General features: G+C 40.8%; 1 protein-coding gene and 1 long non-coding RNA gene across 2 annotated transcripts; both read right to left on the bottom strand.

The window, feature by feature from the left end:
* Nucleotides 1-394: 394 nt before the first annotated feature.
* LOC106146485 lies at nucleotides 395-2,099 on the bottom strand. The gene is made up of 3 exons (XR_001230933.1): nucleotides 1,632-2,099; nucleotides 1,401-1,468; nucleotides 395-533 (listed from the first exon to the last, which is right to left on the bottom strand). It is a non-coding gene; the product is annotated as an uncharacterized LOC106146485 (long non-coding RNA).
* Nucleotides 2,100-8,569: 6,470 nt separating this feature from the next.
* Desi2 (desumoylating isopeptidase 2) lies at nucleotides 8,570-21,445 on the bottom strand (the record flags this gene model as incomplete). Its single annotated transcript, XM_013520388.1, is given in 4 exon segments — nucleotides 8,570-8,930; nucleotides 16,933-17,074; nucleotides 18,634-18,727; nucleotides 21,373-21,445. Coding segments are annotated over 4 exon segments (543 nt in total), but the record flags the coding sequence as incomplete, so codon positions are not given.
* Between the last annotated feature and the right edge of the window lie 4,619 nt (nucleotides 21,446-26,064).

Here is a 26,064-nt window from a genome sequence, read left to right as displayed (position 1 = left end):
GGGATTACAGGCGTGCGCCACCATGCCCAACCCTACAGTCACTTTCGAAAACAATTTTGATGATCGAGTGTGGATTAGATGAAACACAGACTTTGAGATGATTTGTTAAATAATCTCTCTCGGGAGGTGTCTAGGGCTTTGATTTTTCATTGCTTTTCATTATGCGTAGAGGAAAAGTATGCAGCACTCCCTGACCTGTCACCTTCCAAGTATGTGTAGTTTTTAGGATTACTGAGATGCCGTTTACAGCATTATAACCAAGGCAGTGAATTATCAAGGAAGACAAGCAGCTGATGTACGTTCCTTTTGGAGGGTATCCTCACAATATTTTTATTTATTTATTTCCTGAAGCTGTGGAATCTAACCAGACCCTGTTGTCCCAACAGAGTTGCAAATCGTGATAAATATCCGTGAACGTCCACTTCACATAGGAGAACAAGATGTTCAGTCAGATTTCTACAAACTCCTCTGTGATGTTATCTTCCCAGGGGCTATGCGGGAGCTTGGCGTGGTTTTCATCTCCTTGACTTCAGCTACTTATGAAAAATATTTTTAAGGCCAGGCACTGAGAAACTTCATTATATGACATTATAAAAGAATAATCTAGCTTGTGGAACTCTGATTAGCCGACCGAAAGGGGAATGAATAGGATTTTATTTAATAAAAGTGTAATAAAAGAGAATATTGTTTTTCTACATTAATAAAGTTGAACACATACATTCTTCACACTTTGCAGTTCCATTCCTAGAGAAATCCTTCCATCTGCAGTATATATGCATTATACTGCTCATAGAAGTATTGCTTATCGTAGGGAGAAAACTGGCAGTAGTCCAAGTGTCCATTAAAGGTAAAACACAAAAAATTGTGGTATTTTTATACAACAGATGATGATACGGCCGTGAAAAAGAATTTCAACTATACACATTAATATGCATAAATATAAAAATACAGACTATAAAAATCACAGAGTATATACATTATGATATATACCCTGATATAAAGTTCAAAAATAGGCAAAAACAAGTAACCTATTAAGTATGCAGAGGTAGGTGATAAAACCATAAAGAAAAACAAAAGAATGATTAGTACAAACCTCAGGACGGTGTGACAGGAATGAGGAAGAACTCATCCCCGGGGAGGGTGTACATGTGCTGTAGTCCTGCTGATTTCTATTATTGAAGCTGAGCGGTCAGTACAGGCTGGTGGTCACTTTGTCATTCTTTACACTGTGCCTATACATTCTATGCACTTTTCTTTCTTCTGCAGTGCAGGGGATTGAACCCACAGCTTTGTGCATACTAGACAAGCACTCTGCCACCGAGCCACACCCCCAGCCCCAATTCTTTTGTGTATGTAACTCACAATCAAGGTGGTTTTAAAAACAGTGAAAGGACGAGTACCTGTTGGAGCCAAGGGCTGCAGCAGTGACAGGGAGAGCTTGGCGTCTGCTGGCAGCAGGTGCTTCTGCCTGGGAACAAGCAGAGTGGCTCGGTACAAACTCAGGTGAGTTTTGTAGATTGGGAGGCTGACGGACAACTGCCTAAGTTGACTTTGTTTTGAGGCACACGGTGACTCGTGTGCGGAACATGTGAACAGTGGCAGGCCTGAAGGCAGGCGAGGGGCGGACTTACAGGGAGTTGGGGTACACCACGGCGCCCAGTGCCCACGCCAGGTCTATCGGCAGTAGTGTTGAAATCAGGCCAGTCGGCCCGGCTGTGTGACTTCTCTCCAGCAGTGTTCAGTTCATCAGGCTCAGACAGAGGGGTCTAGGTCCCAGCAGGGCTGAGTTCGCCGCGTCATTTTAACGCAGGAAGGGGCACTGAAGCGGACGGAGGGTACTGAGGAGGAAATGATTCAATTACTGATAATGCCATTTAGGCTGGGTGAGAAGAATAATGAAGACATGGCAAAGGGAGGTGATGCTAGTAAATGAGCCCTAGATTTAACGGATGTGAGAGCTTGATAAAGGCAGACTTGGTGCAGTGTGTGGTACGAGGGTGAGCAGGGACATTAGTGGTCAGGACCGCTCGAAGATCTTAGAAGCGGTCTGGAGCACTGCTGGTGACAAGTCAGAGGTTCAGGGCACGGCTGACGTGGGAACTGCCGGAGGTTCTCAGCTCAGGACAGGAGCCCCTCCCCTCCGGGGGTGGAGTGCGCATGCGTGCGTGCGTGTGCGCGTGTGCGCGTGGCGGGGCGCATTTAGTGTTGGAATGACCATGAAGCGGATAAATACTGCTAACTAGGGGCAGGGCCGGGGATGCCAGAGGTCTCGTCATGGACAGGACTATCTACTACGAAGACCTGCCGCACCACAAATGGCAACAGAGCACCGGTTGAGAACACTGGGCCAGATTGGCCGGGGCATCTGGATGGTGTGAAGTCCCTGGGAAGGAGGACACGAAAGGCTGGAGAGGGAGGTGACAGCAACGGGCAGAACTGGACAGCACGGTGGGGCTGGAGGTTTCGAGGGCAGGAGACATGGTGTGGAAAGAGCACAAATGCTGAGCAAGAGCCCTCCTTAAGGGGTCGGCGGATTTCAGGTGAAGCAGAATGTTTCCTGAAGCATTTGCAAGAATGGTGCCAACTGGGCATTTGCTGATTGGGCGTTTCAGAGGGTACTCTGGAAAGGGGCACAGTAAAGATGAAGAGTGCTGAAGATGAGAGCATGCGCAGAGCAGCGAGGGTGAGGATATGGAAGGCCCAGGAGGCTTGGGCCTTCGGTGATGACAGATATGCACCGGGACAGCCACGTGATGGGCGTTGCCCTGGCGGTCTCACAGGAAGGTGACAGACAGTTGAACTGATCCGGAATCCTTAGTGTCTGGATCCCGCCACTCTATTTTGGAGGGGAACCGACTACCAGCCCTTCAGACATTCCCCTGTCCAGGGTGCCTGACAGCCACGTCACCCAGTGAATACTCATTTTGAGGGGCAGAGCAGACCTCCACCGCACAGAGTCGAGTCCTACGGCATAGAGCAGTTTTTCTCAAACATTAATGCAATCAGCGGGGGATCTTGGTAAAATGCTGGTTTGCATTCAGTATTTCTGGGCTGGGATGGAGTCATGTTAAAACAGCAGTACGGCTGAATGGAAAGCTGTAGGATCGGCTAAGTTCAAGCATGGAAGTTTCCTACATGTGGACTTGGGCTAATAACCTCCTGTGTAAAGCAGGAATAACGGAAGAGGCTCCTGTGACAATGCAACGCAATGCGTGTAAAGTGCAGCTCAGCTTCAAGCACATTGCGGGCGTAGAATAAAACTTCTTTGTCTCCTTTGTCCTCACATTCTGTGATCTTCCACAGTTTAAGTGATAATCTTTTTCTGTGTGCGGGGCCGCTGGCCTCTTGTGGCACCTGCTCACTGACTCTGGCAGAAGAGGAAGACATAGTTTCCTTTTTTGTTCAGAGCCAAGTCCAGCGGCCCTGGTTCCCTTAGATCTTACTCTGACTTTGCAGTCTGAAAGCCCCCGCCCCTCTGAGTGGATATGCACTGGTCACCCAGGCTGAGCACTCCGGGTAGACAGAAATACTTCTCATTTTATTCTGCGCTCCATGTCTAACGTGAACTCCTCTTCCCGTGCAGAGCAAAGCAGGAGTCACTTGAAGGAGTCTGGCTTGATACTCCTGAGTCTAAGGCCTGAGGACGAAGTGACGTACGGCTCCAGGCACTACCAGCCATAGACCACCTGCAAGTTTGGGATATGAAGACAACAGGGTGGCAGCCAAGGCTTCTCTAAGCATGAAGCCCGTCCAGTGGCTAGGAGCGAGTGTACAGAGGAACCAGGCCACTGTTCCAGGGGCAGCGGGGCAGGTGTCAGGGAGGCGCTCAGCACAGCAGCCTCCCCTCCACCAGTCAGCAGCATTCTCAGCAGGACCACGCACGAAGCCTTCTCAGACCAGGGCGAAACAAATGCCTCCCTGATCCTGTGAAGGGGCCTCCTATACTCCTTTGGCTTTCTGTTGGCTTTCACAGCAAGAAAAATTCTCAATGTAGATTCAAAGCCTGTTTCCTTTTGGGAAGATTTTCCTTTGGGGAGGGGATTAAAGAGGGGATTAGAGAGGTTTGACAGGGCTCAGCAGCTGTCTGGATTTTCAAATCCATAAGGAAGTAAGTAGTTGCTTGGCACTAATGAACTGCTTGGAAAGTGCAGCGAGAAGCCATTAATCTTTATTAACACGGACTTCTGTGACGTTAGAACCAGGCTAATACCAGGGTGATGGGAGAACTTCAGGGTGGAGAACAAAGGAAAAACGACAGAACCTCCAGTGTCTTCCAGCATACTGGCGTTCTTCCTACAGGCAAGACCCTGCAGGTGCTTTCCCAGGTCTGAGTTGCTAACTTCCTTGTTACTGTCTACCAAGAACTAGATTGGGGTGGGGCTCCCCCTGGGTTCCTGTCCTCGAGGTGAGAACAGATGAGTTACATTCTTACACAGCAGGGAGAACAGGCAATGGCAGACCATTAAGGACATTACTCACCTATTTAATACTTATTTCAAGAGTTTCTAAGTTAGTGGATGGAAATAGTATTCAGCTAGGAATGAAAAGACCAGTGGAAGACGCAGGTTGGAGGCACCAAGCAGAGCAGGCTTGTGGGAAATGAAGAGCCTGGTCCTGCAGGCTAACCTGACTGGCGCTTTGAGATGTGCCAGTGTGTGTGTGGGGTGGGCCTACTCCTCTGTACGTTTCCCCTGGCTCTCTGGGGAGCCCTTCTCGGGTGCCTGCCTCGTCTCCATCCTCCAGCATCCTGGGCTGGCACCTGCCGCTTTCAAGCAGGAGTGGCTGTGCGCTGACAGGGAAGGTGCTGGCCTACGGACCTATGGAGCTTAGTGCCCAGGAGAACAAGGCAGTAAGTGTACCAGTGACTGTTAGAGGATGATGTGACCGAGCGGGTCTGGCCATAACCTCCCCACCCCTACCCCCGACCCAATGTACAACAGCAGTCCCTTGGAGGTCAGAAAGCACGATAGAACATTTCTTATAAAAGTATTTTTTAATAAATTGATGTATATCAATGTTTTAACATGATAGCCCAATGCTATATCAAGGTAGCAAAAGTGAAGATTCCTGGTATTTTTATATAAACACTATGAATGACAGTACACTTGCATTCAACTTCACAAGAAATGATCCTCAGGTCCATGAAGACTCTTTGACAGCTGTAACACCCTTGGACAGCGAAGATGTATGTGTATGGACTGAGTAGACAATGAAAGCCTCACGACTGAGCTGCACTCTCAAACCATACTGAAGAGAAGAGGGTACAGTGGCGGTATGGCCAACTTGCTGAATAAAACAACATGAAAAATAAAATACAGCACGTACCAAATTCACAGGGTATCTTACAGATATGGAGCCATAAGAAGACACACAGATTAGAACCCTGAAGCAGTGAATGTTTCTACCCGTTTTGTGATGGAAGAAGCCATGGGAACAGAGTCCTGCAGCTGTCTGTGGTGCTGAATCTCCCCATACACACAATGTCATCAACTGACTAAAACCAGAATTCCCTGCTCTGTACAAATGCTGGTGATGGGTAACTTGCGCTATTGCTGTGGGTCAGAGCAATAGTTGGCTGGAGTTCAGGAATCATGTGGAGGCAATGTAAGACGGTTTCACCACCTTCCACAATCCCACAAGTCATACTTTCCAAAGCTGATGCCCCTTCTTAGGGTAAAAAGACAAAAACAGAAACCAACAAACAAACCCAAGGGCCATTACAAACAAACAGAAAAAACTTCTGACCTTCTAACACGATTATTACTGTTTAACCCAGCAGGAAAAATGTTTGACTTGGTTATTACAACAATAAAAAAATGTATCTGACTCCACTGATCACATGTATGATCAGATTTCTGATATGTATTTTTTTTTTGAACACAGATCAGGGACAAGAGATTAAGAACAAGATTCTTTTCTTGGTGGAGCAAGGAAAAGTAGATTTTTTTTTTTTTTTGAGACGGGGTCTTGCCATGCAGTTCATGCTGGCTTTGCTCACTTTGTAGGCCAGGCTGGTCGTTTTTTTTTGGTATTTTTGAGACAGGGTCTCACTATGTAGTTCAGGCTGGTCTTGAGCTCACTCTGTAGCTCAGGCTGGTCTCGAACTTGCAACGATCCTCCTGCCTCAAGCCTCCCGAATGCTGGGATTACAGGTGTGTGCCACCACGCCCCAGCAGGAAAAGCAGATTAAATGCTAATTAAATCCACTCTAAAGAAGGACCTGACTTGAGTAAGATTTTCTAAAGACGTTTCTTTTTCTTTCAACCTCAAGTACAATTAGATTGCAAAGAATCTTGTGTCCAGAATTTCTGTTTTTGGTCTTCATGGTAGGACAGTTTTATTAAAGGTAGGAAAAAAAACAGGCTCTGCAGAGCAAGTTTGGGCCACGTAAAAGTAGAAAAGAAGTACAGCCTACAGCGTGAGGATGGGCCAACCATGCAAGAGCAAACACAGTGGCCACTTTTGTTTTCTTGAGACAAGGTCTCACTATGTACTCCAGGCTGGCCTTGAACTTGCAGTGATCCTCCTGCCTCAGTCTCCCAAATGCTGAGATTACAGGCATGTGTTGCCAAGCCCAGCTATGTGTCCAGAATTTTATCGCATAGTTTTTAGTGTGATAATTGGCCATAGGCCAGTATTTCTAATGCTCTTTGTACTATTCTTAAATTCTCAATGTTGCAGATGACAGTAAATACAACAGAATAAAACTATTTCTGTGTTAACTTGCTGAATTGTGGATAAGCAAAGATCAGATGTTCCTAGCTATTCACCAAGAAGTGTCTAACTAATGGTTATTCCTCTGAGCCAGTAGCCCACATTAAAACATGTATATGTGAATAGATTAGAGAAAACTGTAATCCATATTACTAAAAAATTCCAGGCCAAATGCATCGAAACACTTCTACTAATTTGGCTTTTGGTGCTAAGAGTCTTCTTTTCGTGAATAACTTAGATTGCTAGAGCCCTAGTGCTTTGTCCTAAGTCTCATTTTTAGACCTGAACCAAGTCAACATTTCATAAAGATCGTAAATTCCTTCCCTTACATCTCGTAAAGCAAGTGCTCTATCCTCTGAAGAACTGAGAGTTAATCTGTAAAGGCTTTTTTCTCTCTGGAAATAGAATAGTCAAAAAAGCATAAAGTGGCTTAATTTTCCTCAGGCCACTGTTTATAACCCAAGGTTTGTTTTCCCTATCAACAGGGTGTGCTTAAATTGATAAAAATCAATCAAAATCAGCTTATGGAAAAGTTAAAAATGTAGTTTACTGAAAGATATGATCACAGACAGCAATAGCAAATAGTCCAATGTAAAAGTTTAAATAAATGTAAATAACCTTAAAACTAGTATCTAAAGCTAAAGTCACTGCCTTGGATCATCTATATGCTGCATCCAGTATTTTACTTAGCACATTCATTCTTAAGGCAGAAAAATTCAATTTAACATGTAATGACTTGGTTCTTACATCCAAGGGTCAAACTGGGAGTAGGCTTGAGCAGAAAGCATCCTTGCTAATGTGGATTTATCTCTGGTGACAAATTCATTCTTAAAGCATGTGAGGTACAGGAGACATACATTTGAGAGAACATAAAAAGATGAATGTTAAAATACACAAATATGACTTTCCAACAAGACGCTGATGAGATTAGGCATTCTTTTATGAGATGGAACTACTCCCGTAACAAAATATGCTTTCTGATATGGTACATAAAAAGTATGAAATATCAAAGATACCTTTGTGGGGTATGTTTCTTTAGAATCTAGTTTTCTAGTATAAAAGGTAGCCTGAACAGTGAAAAGCAGCTGAAAGTCAACTCATACTGCTACTCAGAAGGCTACCACTTAGGATATTCCTATCCCATTAACAAAATCCTGTGTGGGGAGGAAATTATTACGTATTATGATAAAAACGAAGCCCCCCCGACACGTGTGCAAAAACACTTGTCAGTTATAAGACTATCTTCAACAAAAAACATCTTAATTATAGAATCGCAGGCATCAAAGCCAGACGGACACGAGACGACCACCCTGCGTGGTGGATGGATTTGGGATGAAACCAACTGTCCCACGGGCACCTTGGGAGATGTGCTACTTGGAGTGAGAGGAAGTGGCCCAGGGTCCCGGGCCCTCGGGGCTGTGTGTGCTCCTTCACAGCAGGCCAGTTTGGTTCTCTGCAGCCTAGTGCCCGAAACAGTAACAAAACAAATATGAATCTAAAAGGGAATTCTTACGCAGGTGACGGGAACTATAACTGTTTAAGTACCTTTTTATGTGCCTATTAGTTATGCCATAGCTCTGGCAATTGTCAGGAAGTGTACAAAGATTATCTGCCTAATTTCTGAAGACGAGGATTTTCTTCTTTCAGGTGGCAGAAGTCCATGCAAGATTTGTAAACAGCGATACAAAATACTGTAAACATAACTTAACAGAGCTTGTATAAAACAGAAGAAGTAAATCCAAATTTACAAGTGGGTAAAAAAAACCAGAGGGCAGCTTTGTATAAAGTTCTCCTTCCTGCGCCGTTATTTTTTTTTTTTTTTTTTTTTTTTTTGATTTCAAATTTAATGCTGAGCTGCAATACTGGGATTTGGGGATCTTCCATCTTTGCATACAAAATATCCAAAGGATGCTTACTCTATTTACTTTTCTCTAGTGATATTCAACTGCCAGACAGTTCTGCAGGTGTGACTTTGGAGATATTTATAGTTTAGTGTGGCGCCCGGGTCTGGAGCCCGCTGCAGTGCTCGCCATGGCAGCAGATGCGGCAGCATCCTCTGCTTCTTCCAGTTCGTCCTGGAGCTCCTGGCTGACGCTGGACTGCAGGGCTGCAGGAGTGAGCCACTCCTTCGGGAGGCAGCTCTGTAGAAAGGGTATACAGGAGCTGAAGTAAGCAAGTCGGTTGATCCAGCGAGGAATCTCTTTCCCACAAAGTATCTACAGAGGAGAAAGAGTTCTGCATTAGGTCACAGAGGATAAAGTTATCTGGTCCACTGCCACGAAAGTGGAGGGCAGGAGGAAGCAGGTGGCTATAAAGAAAAGCCACTTCCTCTGATAACAAGAGGCTCCTTAATGTAGAAGCCTAGGGATCCTTCTGTCAGCGCCATTCCTTCCTTTCTGAAGAACCTTGTCAGCTGCTTGATTTTAAAAGTAAAATCAAGCTAATTCCACATGACTTCTTTCTTTCTTTGATCCTTCAACTGCTTTGAGACACACATAAAAGTACTTTGAACATGGAAAAAAAGATGCTTGCTAATACAACACATTGTTAAAGTAAAAGAAACCCCAGGTAGCTGTAAGAGTCATCTTGAGTATTTTCCTATCTGTCAATTCTCCTTTCCCAAAGATACTTTTCCACTGTCCTCTAGTCTCTATCACTTCATTTCTACTGGCCTGCATTTTACTCCTTTACTTCTGTCTACAACTAACTTTGTTTCAAGGAAGCCTGTCCTGATCCGGAAAGAAGTGTCCTCACATGAACACCTGGCACTCTGACCTCCTCTGCAATGCAGGGCTATGTCAGAACAAGGCATGCAGTCTGGGCATGCTTCAGTCTGAAGGCAATCAGGGCAGAAATGGGTACAGCTGACGATGTGCTGTATCCACGTGCCCACTTCTCAACCTTACACTGTTCTCAGGACTTGAGCTCCCCCATTTCAACTAGTAAGAACTGGATCTTTTATAAAACTTACTCTATTATCCTCCCTTTTGCATATAACGCTGGGCTTAACTTAGCCCATACTCCCTTAGTGTTTTTACCTTTAGACATGCCAAAGATTATGATCATGATCTGAAAAGTGCCATCTTAAATATCTGTGGATCTTAGTGAACTTGGAAAGAGGTTTCAAAGTATGTTATGCAGAAAAAAATTTGCTAAAATTTAAATAAGCTGGTACTTATGAATGCAACATAACCTTTCTCCCTGATAATTTAGCCTCACCCTTTAATGATTACTGTATTTATTTTAAATACTATGTCTCTGTCTGAACTATAGGTAAAGTGAGGAGGTTTTACTTCAGGGAAGGTAGTGTGTTCTGACCAGTTTTGATTATTCAGTACTTCTTACAATGCCTAAAGGGCAGACAGGTATTTAAAAAGATTTGAAGAATGTATGCACGGATGGACTAGCTCTAGGAGAAAACTGCAGAATGACCTTATGTGACACCATGCCCACCATGCCCACCTATCTATTCTTTTCTTTCTTTTGATGGTTTTGGGGATCAAACAGAGTGTTCCACACCTTTCAATTTTTAAAAACACTAGCAAGTATCTTTCATACCTGAAAAGAATTAGAAATATCTGCATAGCTGGAGAGTAACCACGTAAATGGCAACTAAGAATACTTAGGTTATTCTTGTGGCAGCCACTCTGCCTATTCAGCTCATTTCCTTTCTAAACTCTAATTTTATTGAGCAACCTACCTTCCTCCATATTACGATGTGTTACATACAGGTGAAACTGATTTGGGGCATGGCTTCATTATCCTAAAACAGTTCTGTAATCTTCAGGCACCTGTTTTTGTAGATAAAATTTTATTGGACTAGCCATGCCTAGTCACTTACCTACTTTATATGACTTTTGGGCTACAGCGTCGGAGGCGCAGTTGAGAATATGAATCGTTAGTTCATAAACCTAAAATATGTAGTACCTGTTTTTCATAAAAAGTCAGCAAACCCTGGCGTCAATGTTTTGAAAACTTGCAGTGAGACCCATTAGTAGGTCATTCAGCATTGCATTCTCAATTTTTAAAATGAAACAGACTGTCAAAAGTGAGGTAACTGTGACACTCAACAAAAATATGCATGTGTACCTGTCCACACACATAATCTGGATCATAACTTAAAACGTACTTATGACCAGTGGTCAAACAGTACTTGGTTTACACAGCAAAATGCGGAGAGGAATGTACAGTTGTTTTTCATTACTGTACTTTTTATAATAGGAAAAACACCAAAAATAACCCAAATATTAACAGAAAAATGGTTTGAATAAATTCTGGTCATCTACAGGAGAACTCAGCCGAGAAGAGAAATGAGAAGTCTCCATGCCGCTACAGAATGGACTCTTAAGATGCACAGCAGAGCAGCGCAGCACAGCAGCGTTCGCCTTCGGTTCTACTTTCTGGAGTTCCAGTTACTTATTGTCAACTGTGGCCCAAAACTATTAAAACTGTCTTGACTTTCAAGAGAGAAGTGACATTCACATAACTTTTGTCACAGTATACAGTATTTCAATAATTGGTCTATTTTATTACTGTAGCTTTTCTTCTATTGTGCCTAATTTATAAATTAAACTATCACAGCTGTGTATGTAGATGGAAAACCATGTAAGATTCAGTACCATCTGTAGTTTCAGGCATCACCAGCTCCCTTTGATAAGGGGACCTGCTACACGGCTAAATGAAAAAAAGCAAAGTGGAGAAAAGCGTGTGACATGTCTAAAATGTAATGGTTGGGCAGATAACACTTCAAATCCGAGAGGGAAGACTGAGAAGAAGCACTTACTAGTCCCTACCAGTTTTGAAATCCAACTGGACATAAGGTTTCTTGCTCTGCCCTCTGGGCCCTTAACCCTGTCCGCGGACTTACACTTCCTCTTTCACCAACTCATTTCCTGCCTGTAAAACTTGCGTCCAAGAGCCTCTTTCATTTTGTACTCGCTGTACTTTCAGACCAACAGAGGCAGCACCCCTGCTAATATAATGTATGCAAAGGCGTGGGTCTCCTGTATAAGCCCTACAAACGAGTCCTTCCGACTGTTGCCTGCATAGCCCATCTCTAAATTTCTGCTGAGATGGGTAAGAGAATCCATGAGGCATAGAATTAAGCCCTTCAGGAGTTGAAAAGGTGGTTCCATTACATCCCTAGCCTCTCTATAACACACCTGCCTTTTTGCTCGTTTGTTTGTCTGTTTTTTTGAGAAGGGTCTCGCTCTGTAGTCCAGGCTGGCCTTGAACTCTTGGTGATCCTCCTCCCAAGTGGTGAGATTACAAGTGAGTGCTGAGATTACAGGAGTGCGCCACCACGCTTGGCTTATAACACACTTTCCTATTAGTAAAGTTCTAGATTTAGCATCTTTTACAATCTCAACAGGCTGAGAATCCCCTCAATTATCAAGCAGTGATTCTTTTTTGCTTAACAGTTTTTTCCTCCATTTATTGTCTCCTCACATTTTACTATAAGCAACAAGAAAGCAGACTGCAACCAAGTTTAATCTTAATGCTTACAAGTTTTGCTCTCCATATAACTGCAGAACACAATACAGCTAAGCTTTCTACCACTATGTAACAAGGACCTCTTTTTGTCCAGTTTTCAATGACATCTTTGTCATGTCCTTTTAAGTCTTAGTAAGCAGTACTTTTTATATCTCTATTTCTGAGCAGTCCGTTCAAGGTAATCTAGGCCTTTTCTATCAAATCCTTCAAAATTGCTCCAGTCCTCTTCTATCACCAAATTCCAAAACTGTTACTTTTACTTTTTTGTTGTTGTTGCTGTTGTTCTTCTTCTTCTTCCGGCACCAGTCATCAAACTCACGACCTTGCACTTGCCAAGCAGGCGCTGTGCCACTGAGCTAAATCCCCAGCCCCTGTGTTACTTTTAGGTATTTGTTACAGTAGCACCCTACTTCCAGGCACCAACATCAGTACTAGCTCTCTATGGCTGCTGTAACAAATGACAGAAACTTGGAGGTTAAAATACTACTGATTTATTTTCCTATAGTTCTAGAAGCCAAAGAATAGAGGAGAATACATGAAGCTAGATTTCCATAAATATACCACTTCTTTTTCTCCCAGAAATCGCTTTGAAATGGTAGAAAGATTCTATACAACAAGAAACAAAACCAACAACAAACACAAGCTCTTTAAAAAAAAGATAAATAGAACAAATGAACCGAACCACAGTTGGTGATACAATCACACAGAAATTATTCCAATTAATTATAAAACACATTCCTTTGACTGTATCTCTCATTAAGTCAGACTCAAAGACAATGAACCATAAGCAACTTCAACTTTCTGGTAATCATATGTTCATGGCAGTGACGAGCCTATTATCCTAAAGCTGTCTTAGGTACACAGGGATAAAACAAGTGAGTAATTATGTTGCTGACAAATGAAATTCCTGACCTGAGATAAACATACTGTACTGAAAAGCTTATCTAAAAACTGTAGCTCTAACTGTTTATCTGTTGTGTTTTTCTGTGATGCGTTTTATGGAACATGGGGGACTCCCAGGAGACAGCTGCTGGTCCCTCTCACTGTGCTCCTGCCCATGACCAGTATTATTTTATGCTAATAATAACGAGATTTTAGTCCTAAGTAGTTTCTGTGATTCCTACTGTTTTTATCTGAATAGATTCTTTTGGTGTGGATTAGTACATCAGCTGATTTGTGGGAACTGTGATAAACTAATTTTATTTTAAAAACAAAGAATTAAAATGTGAACGTGCCCGTAAAAAGTCATACTCTATTAGGGGAAAAAAGAAATCTAGAAACTCCATCAATTTAGTAGTAACAAGGAACCCAGATTAAGGTTTCTAAATACTTATTAGAAGCAAACAGTTCTGGGTTAAGAAATACAGTATACACATGAGCCTGGAATATCTCATGCCATAAAACAGAAAGTCTATTAAAGATTACTGGAACAAATTGAGACTTGAAGAAGGACAAGATGGGACAAGAGCTGTAACTGCACTGAACTGAAACATACACAATAGTTTTAAATCTGTGGGACAGTAAATTTACAAAACTAAATTTTCGAAAGAGAGGGAGAAGGAGAAGGAGAAGAGGGACAGAGAGAGGGAACAGGTCAGCTTAGAAGAATGACAGGGAAGGAACTATGTCACAGGTCCCTAAAACTACTATCAGGTTTGAAGATTTGCTGAGGAATTATAGGACTTGGCACAGACCTGTATTCACAGCTATGATTACATACAGCAAAAGGATATAAAACAAAATTAGCAAGAAAAAGGAACGTGGGGTGAAGTCTGGAGGAACCTCTAGGTTTGCAATCCAGGTGAAAAATCAGTGTGTCTGTCTTTCAGAGGGATTACCTGCAGGGAGTCAGTTCCAGGTCTGTTTGTCCACGACACCAGATTACTATTCTCTTGAGAGTGGATGGCACCTGGAGGTTTCCTCTAAGGGAGGTGCAGAAAGTGAGGTCGCCTCTGCTGTCTTGGATTCAGCACTGCCAGGTGTGAGCAGGGGCTCAGCAGCCTGTTTGAATTCAAAGTGCATGCAGTGCTTAAAACGCAAGGGACATTTTTCTCTAGGAAGAGGGAAACAGCAGTACTGAAAGAGGAAAGTTCAGTACTGAGAGATTAAGTCTTCCTTTGAGTCTCCCTTGGTGCCAACATTTTGATTTTTATTGCACAATCAGTATGTCCCAGTTATCAATCTAAGTTCACATTTTAAAAATGATCACTTCCTCTCATGGAGACCTTTTGTCAGGAAGGGACATACTAAAGAGGAATAAAGAGTCTTTAAAGGGAAATATTTTTATATAACATAAGCACACCATGTTAAGAATTGGTCAAAATTAAATCCTGAATTTTCCGAAAATTTAAAAATCAAACTGGGTGTGGTGGCACATGCCTACAATCCCAGAACTCGGGGAGGTTGAAGCTGGAGGATGGCTGCTAGCTCAAGGCCAGTTTGAACTACACAGTAAGACAGTCTCAAAAGAAAAACAAAATGAAGATGTGTGTAGCAGAAGAAATTCGGAGAAAAGCTAGGCCATCAGCCCATTGCCACTAGCTATAACTCATCCAGAAAGTTCTGAGTCTAGACTCTGGTCGCTCATCCCTGTCAGTGGAGGGCACAGAAGTCAGTCCTGGTGATGGGCTTTCCCCAGCATTGTAACTTTTGGCAGTAATCGAAAGTCAGGAACGGAACCAGCCTCTGTACCGGAAATACCAAGCTGACCAACAGCTTGATTTCAGATGGTCCCACCAGAGAAGTGCTTTCCTGTGGAAACGTGCAAGTGTCTCCCATGGTTCAGCCAACAACCACGTTTACATAGCTGAGGGCCTTACAGAAGGTGTCCTAAGTCTACAGTGATTCCCACATAGAAATCTTGTTCCCTGAGCCTGTACCTTGCAGTTTAACCGAAATTATGCGAGGTCAAAACTGTGGAGAACAGACAAAGTCTGGTTTTAGGTGTCAAATGTCTGGTTTTAAGAGTCAAATCCAAGCAATTAATATTTACCAATTTAGGGGGAGAAAAGAAAAGCAAAGTAAAGCTGAGATGCTGGAGGGCCAGACAACCACGTTTCCAACTTCAAATGACACGTAAGGCTTTCCTAAGCCGTTTCTAAGACCCACTCAGAAATACGCACGAAAGGCTAATTAATCACCAGCCTTTAGAAGTTGTGTTGCACTAACGTTTTCTTCACACACACCACCCCCGTCATTTTTGAGACAGTTTTGTTAAGTAGTTCAGGGTGGCCTTAAAGTCACTTAAGCATCCATCTGAATCTTTGAATGAATTCCCTACATATGTAGTATCTGGGGTCAAAAAAGCTCAGAACCGCATTTCCCTCTTTCCTACAAAATTGACTACGTCCCCTCTGTGGTACTGAAGCACTCACTACACTGAGGGAGAATCTAAAACTTTTACCTTCATATGAATCACCTGGAGATCTTGTTAAAATGAAGATTCTGGTTCAGTACATACACAATGGGGCAGGGATACCTGTTCCACAAATTCCTAGGTGATACTGTTCATTCATGAAGTACACTTTGACTAGGATGGTAAGAGACCATTATAGCCCTGTTGAAAAGGGGAAGTGCAAAAGGCTAGGTAGTTATGCATTTCTGCATGGTAGTCACTAAAATAAATAGCTCATTTTCTTCTTTACATTTTCTGCAATTTCTGTGGTACTCTGATGCTACTAGTGCAACTATCTGTTGAAAGTCAAAGCTGGGGAACCATGTGCTATTTAATTCTCTAGACTTTATTTTCATTTCTTCCCTCCATCTTCTGCTTGGGATTCCTAAGAACAGGGAAGGCCACTTAAGTGCCTGTGTAACCAGTGAGCAAATTTTCAGATAGGAGAGATGAATTACTTATAAATAAGGGCCAAGAAAAAAATTTAGGTTGGCAACTAAAATTCAGTAAAAGAGAAATTTTAGTAGTTGAGAGGCATCAGTCTCGCCGGGCGTGGTGGCGCATGCCTATAATCCCAGCACTTGGGAGGCTGAGCAGGAGGATCTTTGGGAATTTGAAACCAGCTTGGGCTATAAAGTGACCTCAAGGCCAGATTGAAATGCACAGCGAGACCCTGTCTCAAAAAAAAAAAAAAAAAAGCATCAGTCTCCTAGGAATTTTATTTTTCTTAAAGTGGGAAGTTTCAGGTTTGCTATACTTAAATCTCCCCACAAAGCTGCTATCTTTGGATGACAGCCTGGAGGAACTGGGGAGATGGCAGACCTTCAGAAGTAACACGTAGGGGAAAAGGTTAGGTCACCGGGGCTGTGCCTTTAAAGGGACTCTGGTTTCTCCCTCTCCCCCCCTCTGCTTCCTGGACACCAGAAAGCTCTGCTGTACAATGTGTCTCTGCTTGGAAGCATCGTGTTGCCACAGGGCCCCAAACAACACAGCCAACCGACCATGTACTAAAACTGTGAGCCGAAGTATTTTTCTCAGGAACTTGTCTCATCTATGAGAAGCTGACTAACACCCAGCTGTAATCAAATGAATAAAGAATAAGACTCTCTCTACCCACTGCAAAGAAACAAACAGAATTATCATTTGAAGCTATGCTGACTCTTGAACTCTCAATTCTGGGAAAGTCATTCATACAACAGAAATGCAACACTGCTTTGTACAAAGTGAAGAATCAGAAAAAAGAAACAAATCAAGATTGAATACAGTGAGTCAGTGAGTATTTTAGTAAATGTTATTTACCTAAAGAATTTTTAGGATAAAATTGTATTTACCTCTGATAAAGCTGAAGAAAAGTGATTGCAATTTTTATGCATCAAATGATAGGCATTGCCTTTGTATTCTTTTCCCAGTTCTTCTACAATTTTTTCTATGTCATCTTCTAGGAAGTCAGTGCTCCCTAAAACAACAGCTTCTCTTAAAGAACAAAACGAAAAAAAAAAGAAAAAAACGAACAACAAAGAAGAACACACCTGTGTGAGTTTCAGGTATTTATAATAAGTACATTTAAACACATTTGCTTATTTCCAGGAATGTTATGCCTGATGCAACAAATCAGGGCTAATATACTAAGATTTATAGTAAATGAGATCCTTTAAAAATTTCATTTATGTTTTATTTTTCTGCAATAAAGTTCACTACTTCTGAATTATGTAAGTACACAAGTTGAATTCCTTATGAAATATATATCATTAGCGACCCATATCCAAGCAAAAAAATATTCCTGCTTAATAACACTCACCAGTAAGAGCTAGCCATTTTTTTTTTTTTTTTTCCCCCGGTACCGGGAATCACACTCACAACCTCGCGCTTGCCAGGCAGGCGCTGTGCCACTGAGCTAAATCCCCAGCCCCTAGAGCTGGCCATATTTTCATTTGGAAACAGTTAAGTTACCTGCCACTGTTCTGCAGTGAAACAAATTGTCAAATTTGATGAAATATTAAAAAGCATTATTAAAAATGCTTTTTAAACAACCAAAAATTACTATCTACTGTAACAATAAAAAGCAGAATTTTACTCAGATACAAGTTAGGCATCAAAGAAGGCTGAAAACAATTAGAAAATCATCTTATCAAGTACTGTTTCCAAAAGGGAGCCCTATGAAATGGATTTAGAAGTACAGTATTATTGCACTCCTATGTATAAATATTTCAATTCAGTAATAAAATAAGAAAGCTGTGCTGGGGATATAGCTCAGGGACACAGTGCCTGCCTAGCAAGCACAAGGTCCTGAGTTTGATTCCTGGTACCCTCCCCCCACAAAAAAACAAGAAAGAGCCCTGACCTTAGTAGCGTGTAAGCCTGACACTGAATTTCTGTATTATAAAGTCATTACATTATTTTTCACTTGGCAAGTTATTCAGCAGTTTCTTTAAAGCTCCTGGAAACTAAAATTGTAAATAATATTTTCAATACAAACCTCAATTAAGGAATGGAAATCTTCTAACATTCAGATTTTCACTGTTGATTTTCAGGTTCCAGAGAACACCCATAGCTACACATTGTAGGTTTATCATTACACGTAATACCTGTATCTTAACAATATTGCCCAGGGTGATCAACTGTTTAGTAATTTCAAATTTATAAAGTATTTCTTTCATTGAGAAAAGGAAGAGAGTTTTAATAGTGGTAAGTAGGTTACAATAAAACTTTCTCCTTTTTTTCCCCCAATGGATCCTGGGGGCTAGCGATTGTCTGTCATTAGGCAGGAAAGTTCCCTGTGATGAATCCGAGTTAAAGACAAAAATACTTTAAAAACAGAGTAATTTATATAGGTATTTGATTTGATCTGAATATGTGATTGGATATTTGATTTGGATTCCCACCTTTACTTAACAACTTAAGTAGATTTCATTTAAAAATAGTGTCAGCAGCTATAACACTTTCACTTAAATCTACAGAATGAATTCTGCATGCCTGAAAAACAAGTTTGGGCACTGAAGGCAGTGTAACAAAAATTAACCTCCCCTACTTACTTAAATTTAAATGTTTCTCCTAGTTCAGAAGCATTTCCTGGGGAAATTTCAAATATTCCAGAAAAAGGGTAAGGATGACCACCATAAGCAAATTCTGAAAAGAGAAAACTCATGGTTTTTAGTATTTATCACATAAAATTTAACTAAATCATCAATCAGCTTTGATGAACGATGAGGATAATGATACTGATCTAAGTATTTTTCAGTTTATAACATGCTTTAACGAACATTTCATTTCATTATCACCAGTACAGAACAACTGTCACAAAAGATTTGAAACTTGAATAGTAAAAGACAATCTAAATATTGGCAAGAGGACAGTGGCTGACTCAAAGGCAAACAGTGTCTCTGTGGTCAGCTTTGTGTTTTGGCGCTTTTCAAGCTACCACTTCACTGGAAACTGTCAAACGATACTGAGTTTTCATGGTACCTTGAGTAAATACTCTTGATTTCTTTAAAGATGTAACATTATCAAACATGAAACAATAAATGTAATTCCCCGCACTCAAAAAATTAGCCTGTAAAATTAACCTCCCCCCCCGTCCCATTTTGTGCAGCAAATCTTTTACCTAGGAAGGCACCATGTGTATTACAGTGCACTTATGTCCCTCTTTTCTGATATAAACTCATCCAGGACCAAAATGGAGAATGATTTCAAATCAGGAAGCAACAAAAGTTTCCAGCTGTCATTCTGATACTCTAACTTAGATATTTAGGAGACTAAGTCTTATTAAATAATTAAGATTTATTAAATATAATCTTAAAAGGTCCTAGAACAGTGCATGGGAAGAAATGAAGACTCTTAAGCTTTTGATTCAATCTTCCCAGAAAAAAAACCAACATAGATAAGAAAGTGTTTAGGATTCAGTTTTGAAATATAAATATTAAATATTTTAATGATAGAATTTTATAAAAATATTTCAGATAATCAGGTTAGACATGGAAAAATCACATTTGAATTTTTAACTTTATAGGAGAAAAGATAAGATACAATTTTATATAAGAAGTAATCATTTACTTTCAAGAATCCATTTGGTTCTAGTTTTGCTAAGATTACGTGGACATGTTCTAAATCACACCTGTAATTATTCCTAAGTCATTTTATGACGGGATCAGTGAGTAGGAGGTCACAAGGCAACAGACTAACATACAAGAGCCAGGCATGGTGACACACTGCTGTAATCCAAGTACTCCAGGAGTCTGAGGCAGGGGAACTGCAAGTTCACGCCCAGTCTGGCCAATTTACCAATTTATGAGACCCTGTCTTAGGAGAAAAAACACCAAAAAACAAAAAACTGGGTACAGATGTAGCTTAGTGGGGAATCCTACAATCCTCAGTACCACTAAAAACCACCGAAAGACCCAAAACAAAACAACTATTGGGGTCCAAATCCCAGTTCTATTAGTTATTACCAATCTGACTGTGGGCCTCTGTTTCTTCATCTGACAAATGAAGAAAATGGCACATGCTCTTATGTACTTCACAGCATAACCATGTGGTTCAAAAACTAACGACACACCATCCAAATTTAAGTTAAAAAGTAATACACAAATTTGGCCGAAGTCAGACTAATGAAGAGAGCAAACCCATAGCCTACAATCACAGCAACACTCTCGTCACCTCAACTTACAGCAAGAGCCACTCACTGTTTCCTGGGATTACTTGGTGGTGTGGCCTGGCAAGTAAAATGAAGCTTAAATGGTAGATCTTTACAGTCAACATTTATTTTATTTTGCTACACTAAGCCCATTAATGTGGAACACAGAAAGGAATATTTGGAGATGTAGCTCAGTGGCAGAGCACCTGCTTAGCACGTGCAAGGCTGAGTCCCATTCTCAAAAAGTGGGGTGGGGAGGAGAGAAAGTATAAAAGCCATACTGACATTTTAAACAACTAAGTAGATGAGTGTTTCCTATGTATTACCTGTAGTCGGTATATAGTCTTCAAGGGGAACCTTGAGCGAACTGCAACCCTAAGTGGCCACAAAAACTGCCTAGTTGATGTAAATAAAGATATTTTTACTGCAAGATGGGTTTAAGATTCAAGATTCAAACTGATATACTACCACTTGATTAAGGAGATCATTTTGCACAGAGTGGGAACCAGAACAAAGGAGAAAGCTGTTGAAAACACAGCTGCTTGGGTTGTGTGGTTCCACTCATGTTTATCATAATAAAGATAACAAGAACAGAAGGGCTGAGTGAAAGACAAAGGCCATCATTCTTGTGCAAAATGCTAGGTGTAATCAAAGGCAGGATTTGCTCAGTGATATTTTTAGACTTTATAAATACACACTTACTAGTCTACAAACACCAAATTTATTACTGAAATTCCCTCAGGAAATTGATATTTCAAGTTTGATATTCTCTAGTACCAAACCCTTTCCAATCAAAATGATTGTTTTTGTTATGCCATTTTTCAAAGTACAAAGTTTCTTAGAACTCTAGTACACACCAGAGAGCAAAAACTATCACAAGGTAGAAAAACATCTTTTTAAAGACACAGAACTTAGAATAAAGGCGAAATGAATGTACACTCTTGTATGATTACTTTCTCCCCAAATACGTTCTACTTTGGCATTTTCCAAAACAGTATAAACAAATATGGGGAGAGGTTTTTTCCCCCTACTTTCCACAATAACATGTGGAAGTGATTAAAAAAAAAGTTACAGTTGTAATTTTGCAATTCCATTAAATGGACAAAATCTTCAGCAAGTAATTTAAACTGTGCACACTCACCTCTACCATATACTTCAATTCCTGAATGAAAAACTCCAATTCCAATGGATGAGGTGTATTCATTCATCCAGTACTGAAAGAGAGAGAAAGAGAGAGAGAGAGAGACAGAGGTTGATTGAGATTATCCATTCATTTACAACTCAGTTTCATATTACATGAAGTATCTAGTCCCATTTCTTGGAATTTCCCCTTTGAGAACAATGTATCCCTGTCTTTGCTTGTGAAACATTTCATCTGTAGTGCCTTCCTGTGTCAAAGCAAATGTCTCAATTTGAGTCTGGCACTTATTTAAGGCTTAGGCAATAATCAGTAAAACCTAAGTCTGGTCAGGCTGGCAACAAATTTATAGAAAAGCAAAGCTCTTCTGTTAGTGATTAAAACACACACACACATCTATATACACTGTCTGCTTTTGGATCTATTTTTCTTACAAACTTTTGTTTTCCTTCTCTGGTAAGCACTCTCAAGGTTTGCATGTATTTTATGTATTCTGGTTCAGCTTAATTATTAATAATAATGTATAGGAATAAATAATATGAAGCACAGAGGTTAGAACAACCTGCTTACTGTTAGCATGGAGAAAAACTTTCCAGAAAAGCTACCATCTGAACTGGGCCTTTAGGAACAAATGAGAATTCCCCACATAAAACTGAATGGAGGGAGGGTGAACGGGAAGCAGTGAGAGGTAGGAGGGGAAGGTGGATTTACATAGGTAATAGGATACGAAGCTACACTGAATGGTTACGAACAGCTGACTGGTCAGAGCTAGCCCTAGAAGAGGTAAACACATAACGCTCCAATAGCCTTTCAAACCTACCGGACTCTCCTAGGTTAGAGGACAGATTTTTTTCAATCTTTCAGTCTCTGACCTTTTTTAGGTTTATTCAACACAGAAACATTGGTTCCAGATACCTCACCAACTTATCCCAGATCTGGAAAAATGTACATTCTTATACATTGCTGGAGGAAGCATAAATCATAAATGGACGAGTTGTGCCCTTGCCGCATGTACCTACAAGTAAAATTTAGCAATAGGAAGAAATATTTAACAAAGAAAAAAGGAGTTTCCTAGCTAGGCATCAAAATATTCATAACAATTTACACTGTTCTAAGAACATGAATCAGGTACGTGTATAAAAATTTGACGTATGATAATTATCACAACTTAAAATTAATGATGAAACATTACTGAAAGCATGTTGACAGATTAATAGTGTATAAAAAATTTTATGTATCCAAAAATCCTAGTGTATCTAAAAATAATTGTACACAGAATAAAATAAAAAAAGATAAGGAAAAAAATCTTCGATGAGAAAAGTCAACTTGAGTAAAGCAAAATCCCTGGAACTTTTAGAACATCAATAGATAACATAAACACATAATCTTTTTATTGTGTAAACTACATAAAAAGATCAAAAGATAAACACAGGGAGAAAAAAATTGTAAAATACATGTAACAAAGACTGGTATGAAACTTCAAGTGTTTTCTGTATCTCAACCTTCTGAGTTCCCAGTTTCGGACAGTCAGAATTTGAAGGGCAAGTGAGGAAAACAGGGATACTTTTATTTTATTCATTCATTCATTCATTTATTTATTTGGTCTTTTTGAGACAGGGTCTCGCTATGCAGTTTAGGCTGGCCTTGAGCTCAGCTTTGTAGCCCAGGCTGGTCTCGAACTCACACGATCCTCCTGTCTCAGCCTCCCGGGTGCTGGGATTACAGGTGTGCACCACCATGCCCGACTTTTAAAAAACACTTTGTTCAATGTGATTCTGGATGGAGGGTAGCCTGAGTGTATAAGCAAGGGTTCACAAAAACATATACCCAAATCACAGCATTTGGGCAGCCAAAGTTCAGACACCCAGGTATCTATAAATAAAACTCCACTAGAGACAAAAACGGAAAGAAGAGGAGGGGAGGAACTAGAAAGACAGGAGATTGAAATGAAGGGAACAGTCACTAATTCCTACCCTTTTCGAAAACTCATTTAAATGAAGTAAAGTTTTTTAAAAAAATAATGCCAATACTTGGTGTTGGTAAGGATGTAAGGAAGATACTGCACAAGTGTAAATAAATGAAAGCTACTTAACCACTCTACCTCCTAGAATCTATTCTATACAAATACTTGTACAAATACAGACATGTTCTAAAACTGTAGTTGTCCATTACACTGAAAAACTTGAAATAATCTAAATGTTAGTAGGGGGATGGTTAGAGCCACTATGGTAAATCCTTATCATGAACTATGTTATGATTTGTGTCTAAATGACCCAACCAAAGCCTCTTGCAGTCTGAGTGTGGTTCTTTCAGGGGTGGCTGGATCTAGAACGTGTGATGCTGGGATTAAGAGTGAGTGATTACTAAACCAGTCCACTGACTGGTTTGGCACCTGCCCTAAATCCAGTAGCTTAGACTGAATACAAAAGGGGAATAAAGAGGCTGCTAAGGTCACTTGAACTTGCTTCTTCCCTGTATTCTGTCCACCATGAACTGTCTCTCCTCTGTGATGCCAGTCTACCATGCCCCCTGCTTTGGAGCCCACCAATTATGGACTGAAACCTCTACAAACTGTGAGGTGGGTATTTTGTTTCAGCAACAAGTAACTAAGATAAACTATCATATAATTACCAAAAAGTATGAGGTAACAATACATAAAAACATTAAAAAAAAAACCACATAAAGTAAAAAGACTTACAATACAGAGTGGTAAAAATACACAGTAAATAAATCTATTACAGTAAAAATACACACTGCCATTAACACACGCACAACAGGGCTGTACATGTACGGCTGTCCCAGGCTGCCTGAAAGTATACTCATGCAGTACCACTGATGGTTTAAGTCAGTGGGAATGTGTAAATCCCCCTAAAAATATTCCCTTGTTGGAAACACACTTAGCCTTCACTCTTGCCACTTTGTGAAGCAGTTATAGAAGTCCTCTCTCCTGCACTTAGGAGGCAGGATAAAATATTTGGTGAACACTAGCTGGGTGGGGTGGCGCATACCTGTACTCCTAGCAGTCAGGGAGCTGAGGCAAGGAAGACTGCCATGAGTTCGAGGCCACTCTGGCCTACATAATGAGTTTAAAAGGCCAGTCTGAGTTTTTTTTTTCTTTTTGTGAATGCTGTTACTGAGCACCATCCAATGGAAAAGCTAGCTTGTAAAAACATCACAATGTACCCTCATCCACATAATTCACCAGATCTGGGGCTGCAAATTCTGGCTCCTCCCCTAAGTCAAAATGACCATGAAAGGTAAATGTTTTGAATCAATTCAGGGCATTGAAGCAGCCACCATAGTGCAACTAAAGACACAAAAGAGGACTTTAAGAACTGCTTCAGAAAGTGGAAAGAAAGCCGGGCATGGTGGCGCACGCCTGTGATCTCAGCACTCGGGAGGCTGAGGCAGGAGTTTGAGGCAGCCTGGGCTACAAAGTGAGCTCAAGGACAGCCTGAACTGCACAGCGAGACCTTATCGCAAAAAAAAAAAAAAAAAAGAATGATGGACAAGTGTGTTTAAAGTGAGGAGTATTCTGTGGGGGATTAACAGCAATGTGTCTTTTACTGCAATAAATTACACAATTTTTAAAACATTCACGGTATTTTTTGACACATGCTTACATCATCTGTATTAGGATCCACCAAAGGTAACAAAGAAAGGTCTGAAGCAAACTGTTAATAATTTGGGGGAGAGGACTTAGATAGGGCTATAGTGGGATTGCAGGAGTATAAAAGAATCATCCCTCCATCTCCCCGGTACCGGGAATCGAACTCACGACCTCAGGCTTGCCAGCCAGACACTGTGCCGCTAAGCTAAATCCCCAGCCCCGAAAGAATCATTTTTAACTCTGTATTTCAAGATATTTTTTCTTCAATGTCATAGCAGGTATTATTTTCACAATTAGACAAGTGTTAAGGTGAAATACTAGAGATGCATCTCAACTTCTGATACTCATATTGAAAACGCACCGAGTACACTGAGCCTGCTGACCCTCATAGCGTAGCAACATAGTGCAGTAATACTGAGTACTGGCTGCTTCCCCCTGTTCCTGTGGTTGACCGGGAAGTATAGTTTGCTGCCACTGCCCAGCATCTTGACAGAGGAGCCAGGGAAAGGACCAAAATTCACAATCCTAAATGTAACTTCTACTGAATGCTTTCGTACCATGGCAAAGTGTATTAAGGTGAATCATCCTGAATGGAGAACCACCTGTTGGACACATGCCAAAATGATACAGAATGTGACCTGAAGTGGTCCGTTAGGCCAACTTGGGAAACATTTGAATGTCAAAAAGTAAAGACAGTAATGGGCTACAGCATACCGAATAAAAAGATGTTTTCCATGTCTACAGTATTAAAAAAAATAAAGAGAACGTTTTCTTCTTTACAAAAAAAGTAAGCTAATAAATGTAAATGTAAGGGCAGAATTGGATAGTCATCCTGCAGCCCTCAGCTGATTCAGGCAGGGTTCACGAATGACAAAGCACTGGAAAAAAGGTGGTTGGAGATGATATAGAGTTAGCTGCCACCTCCTCCCATTTACACTAAATTACAAGTCAAAAAGATGCTTTTACAATGGAAAAATACAGCAAATATGGCCTTATTAAAATTACTAAGATGACTACCATCAAAAGCTGGATAAATTGATATTATGTGCCTCTGATAAAAAACAAAGGTTACATTTCCTTTGTTA

This window comes from Chinchilla lanigera, unplaced genomic scaffold, assembly GCF_000276665.1.
Source record: "Chinchilla lanigera isolate Chin_1 unplaced genomic scaffold, ChiLan1.0 scaffold00005, whole genome shotgun sequence".
Lineage (NCBI taxonomy): Eukaryota > Metazoa > Chordata > Mammalia > Rodentia > Chinchillidae > Chinchilla > Chinchilla lanigera.
Note: the sequence above shows the minus strand (reverse complement) of the source record. Positions and strands in the feature narration are given on the sequence as shown.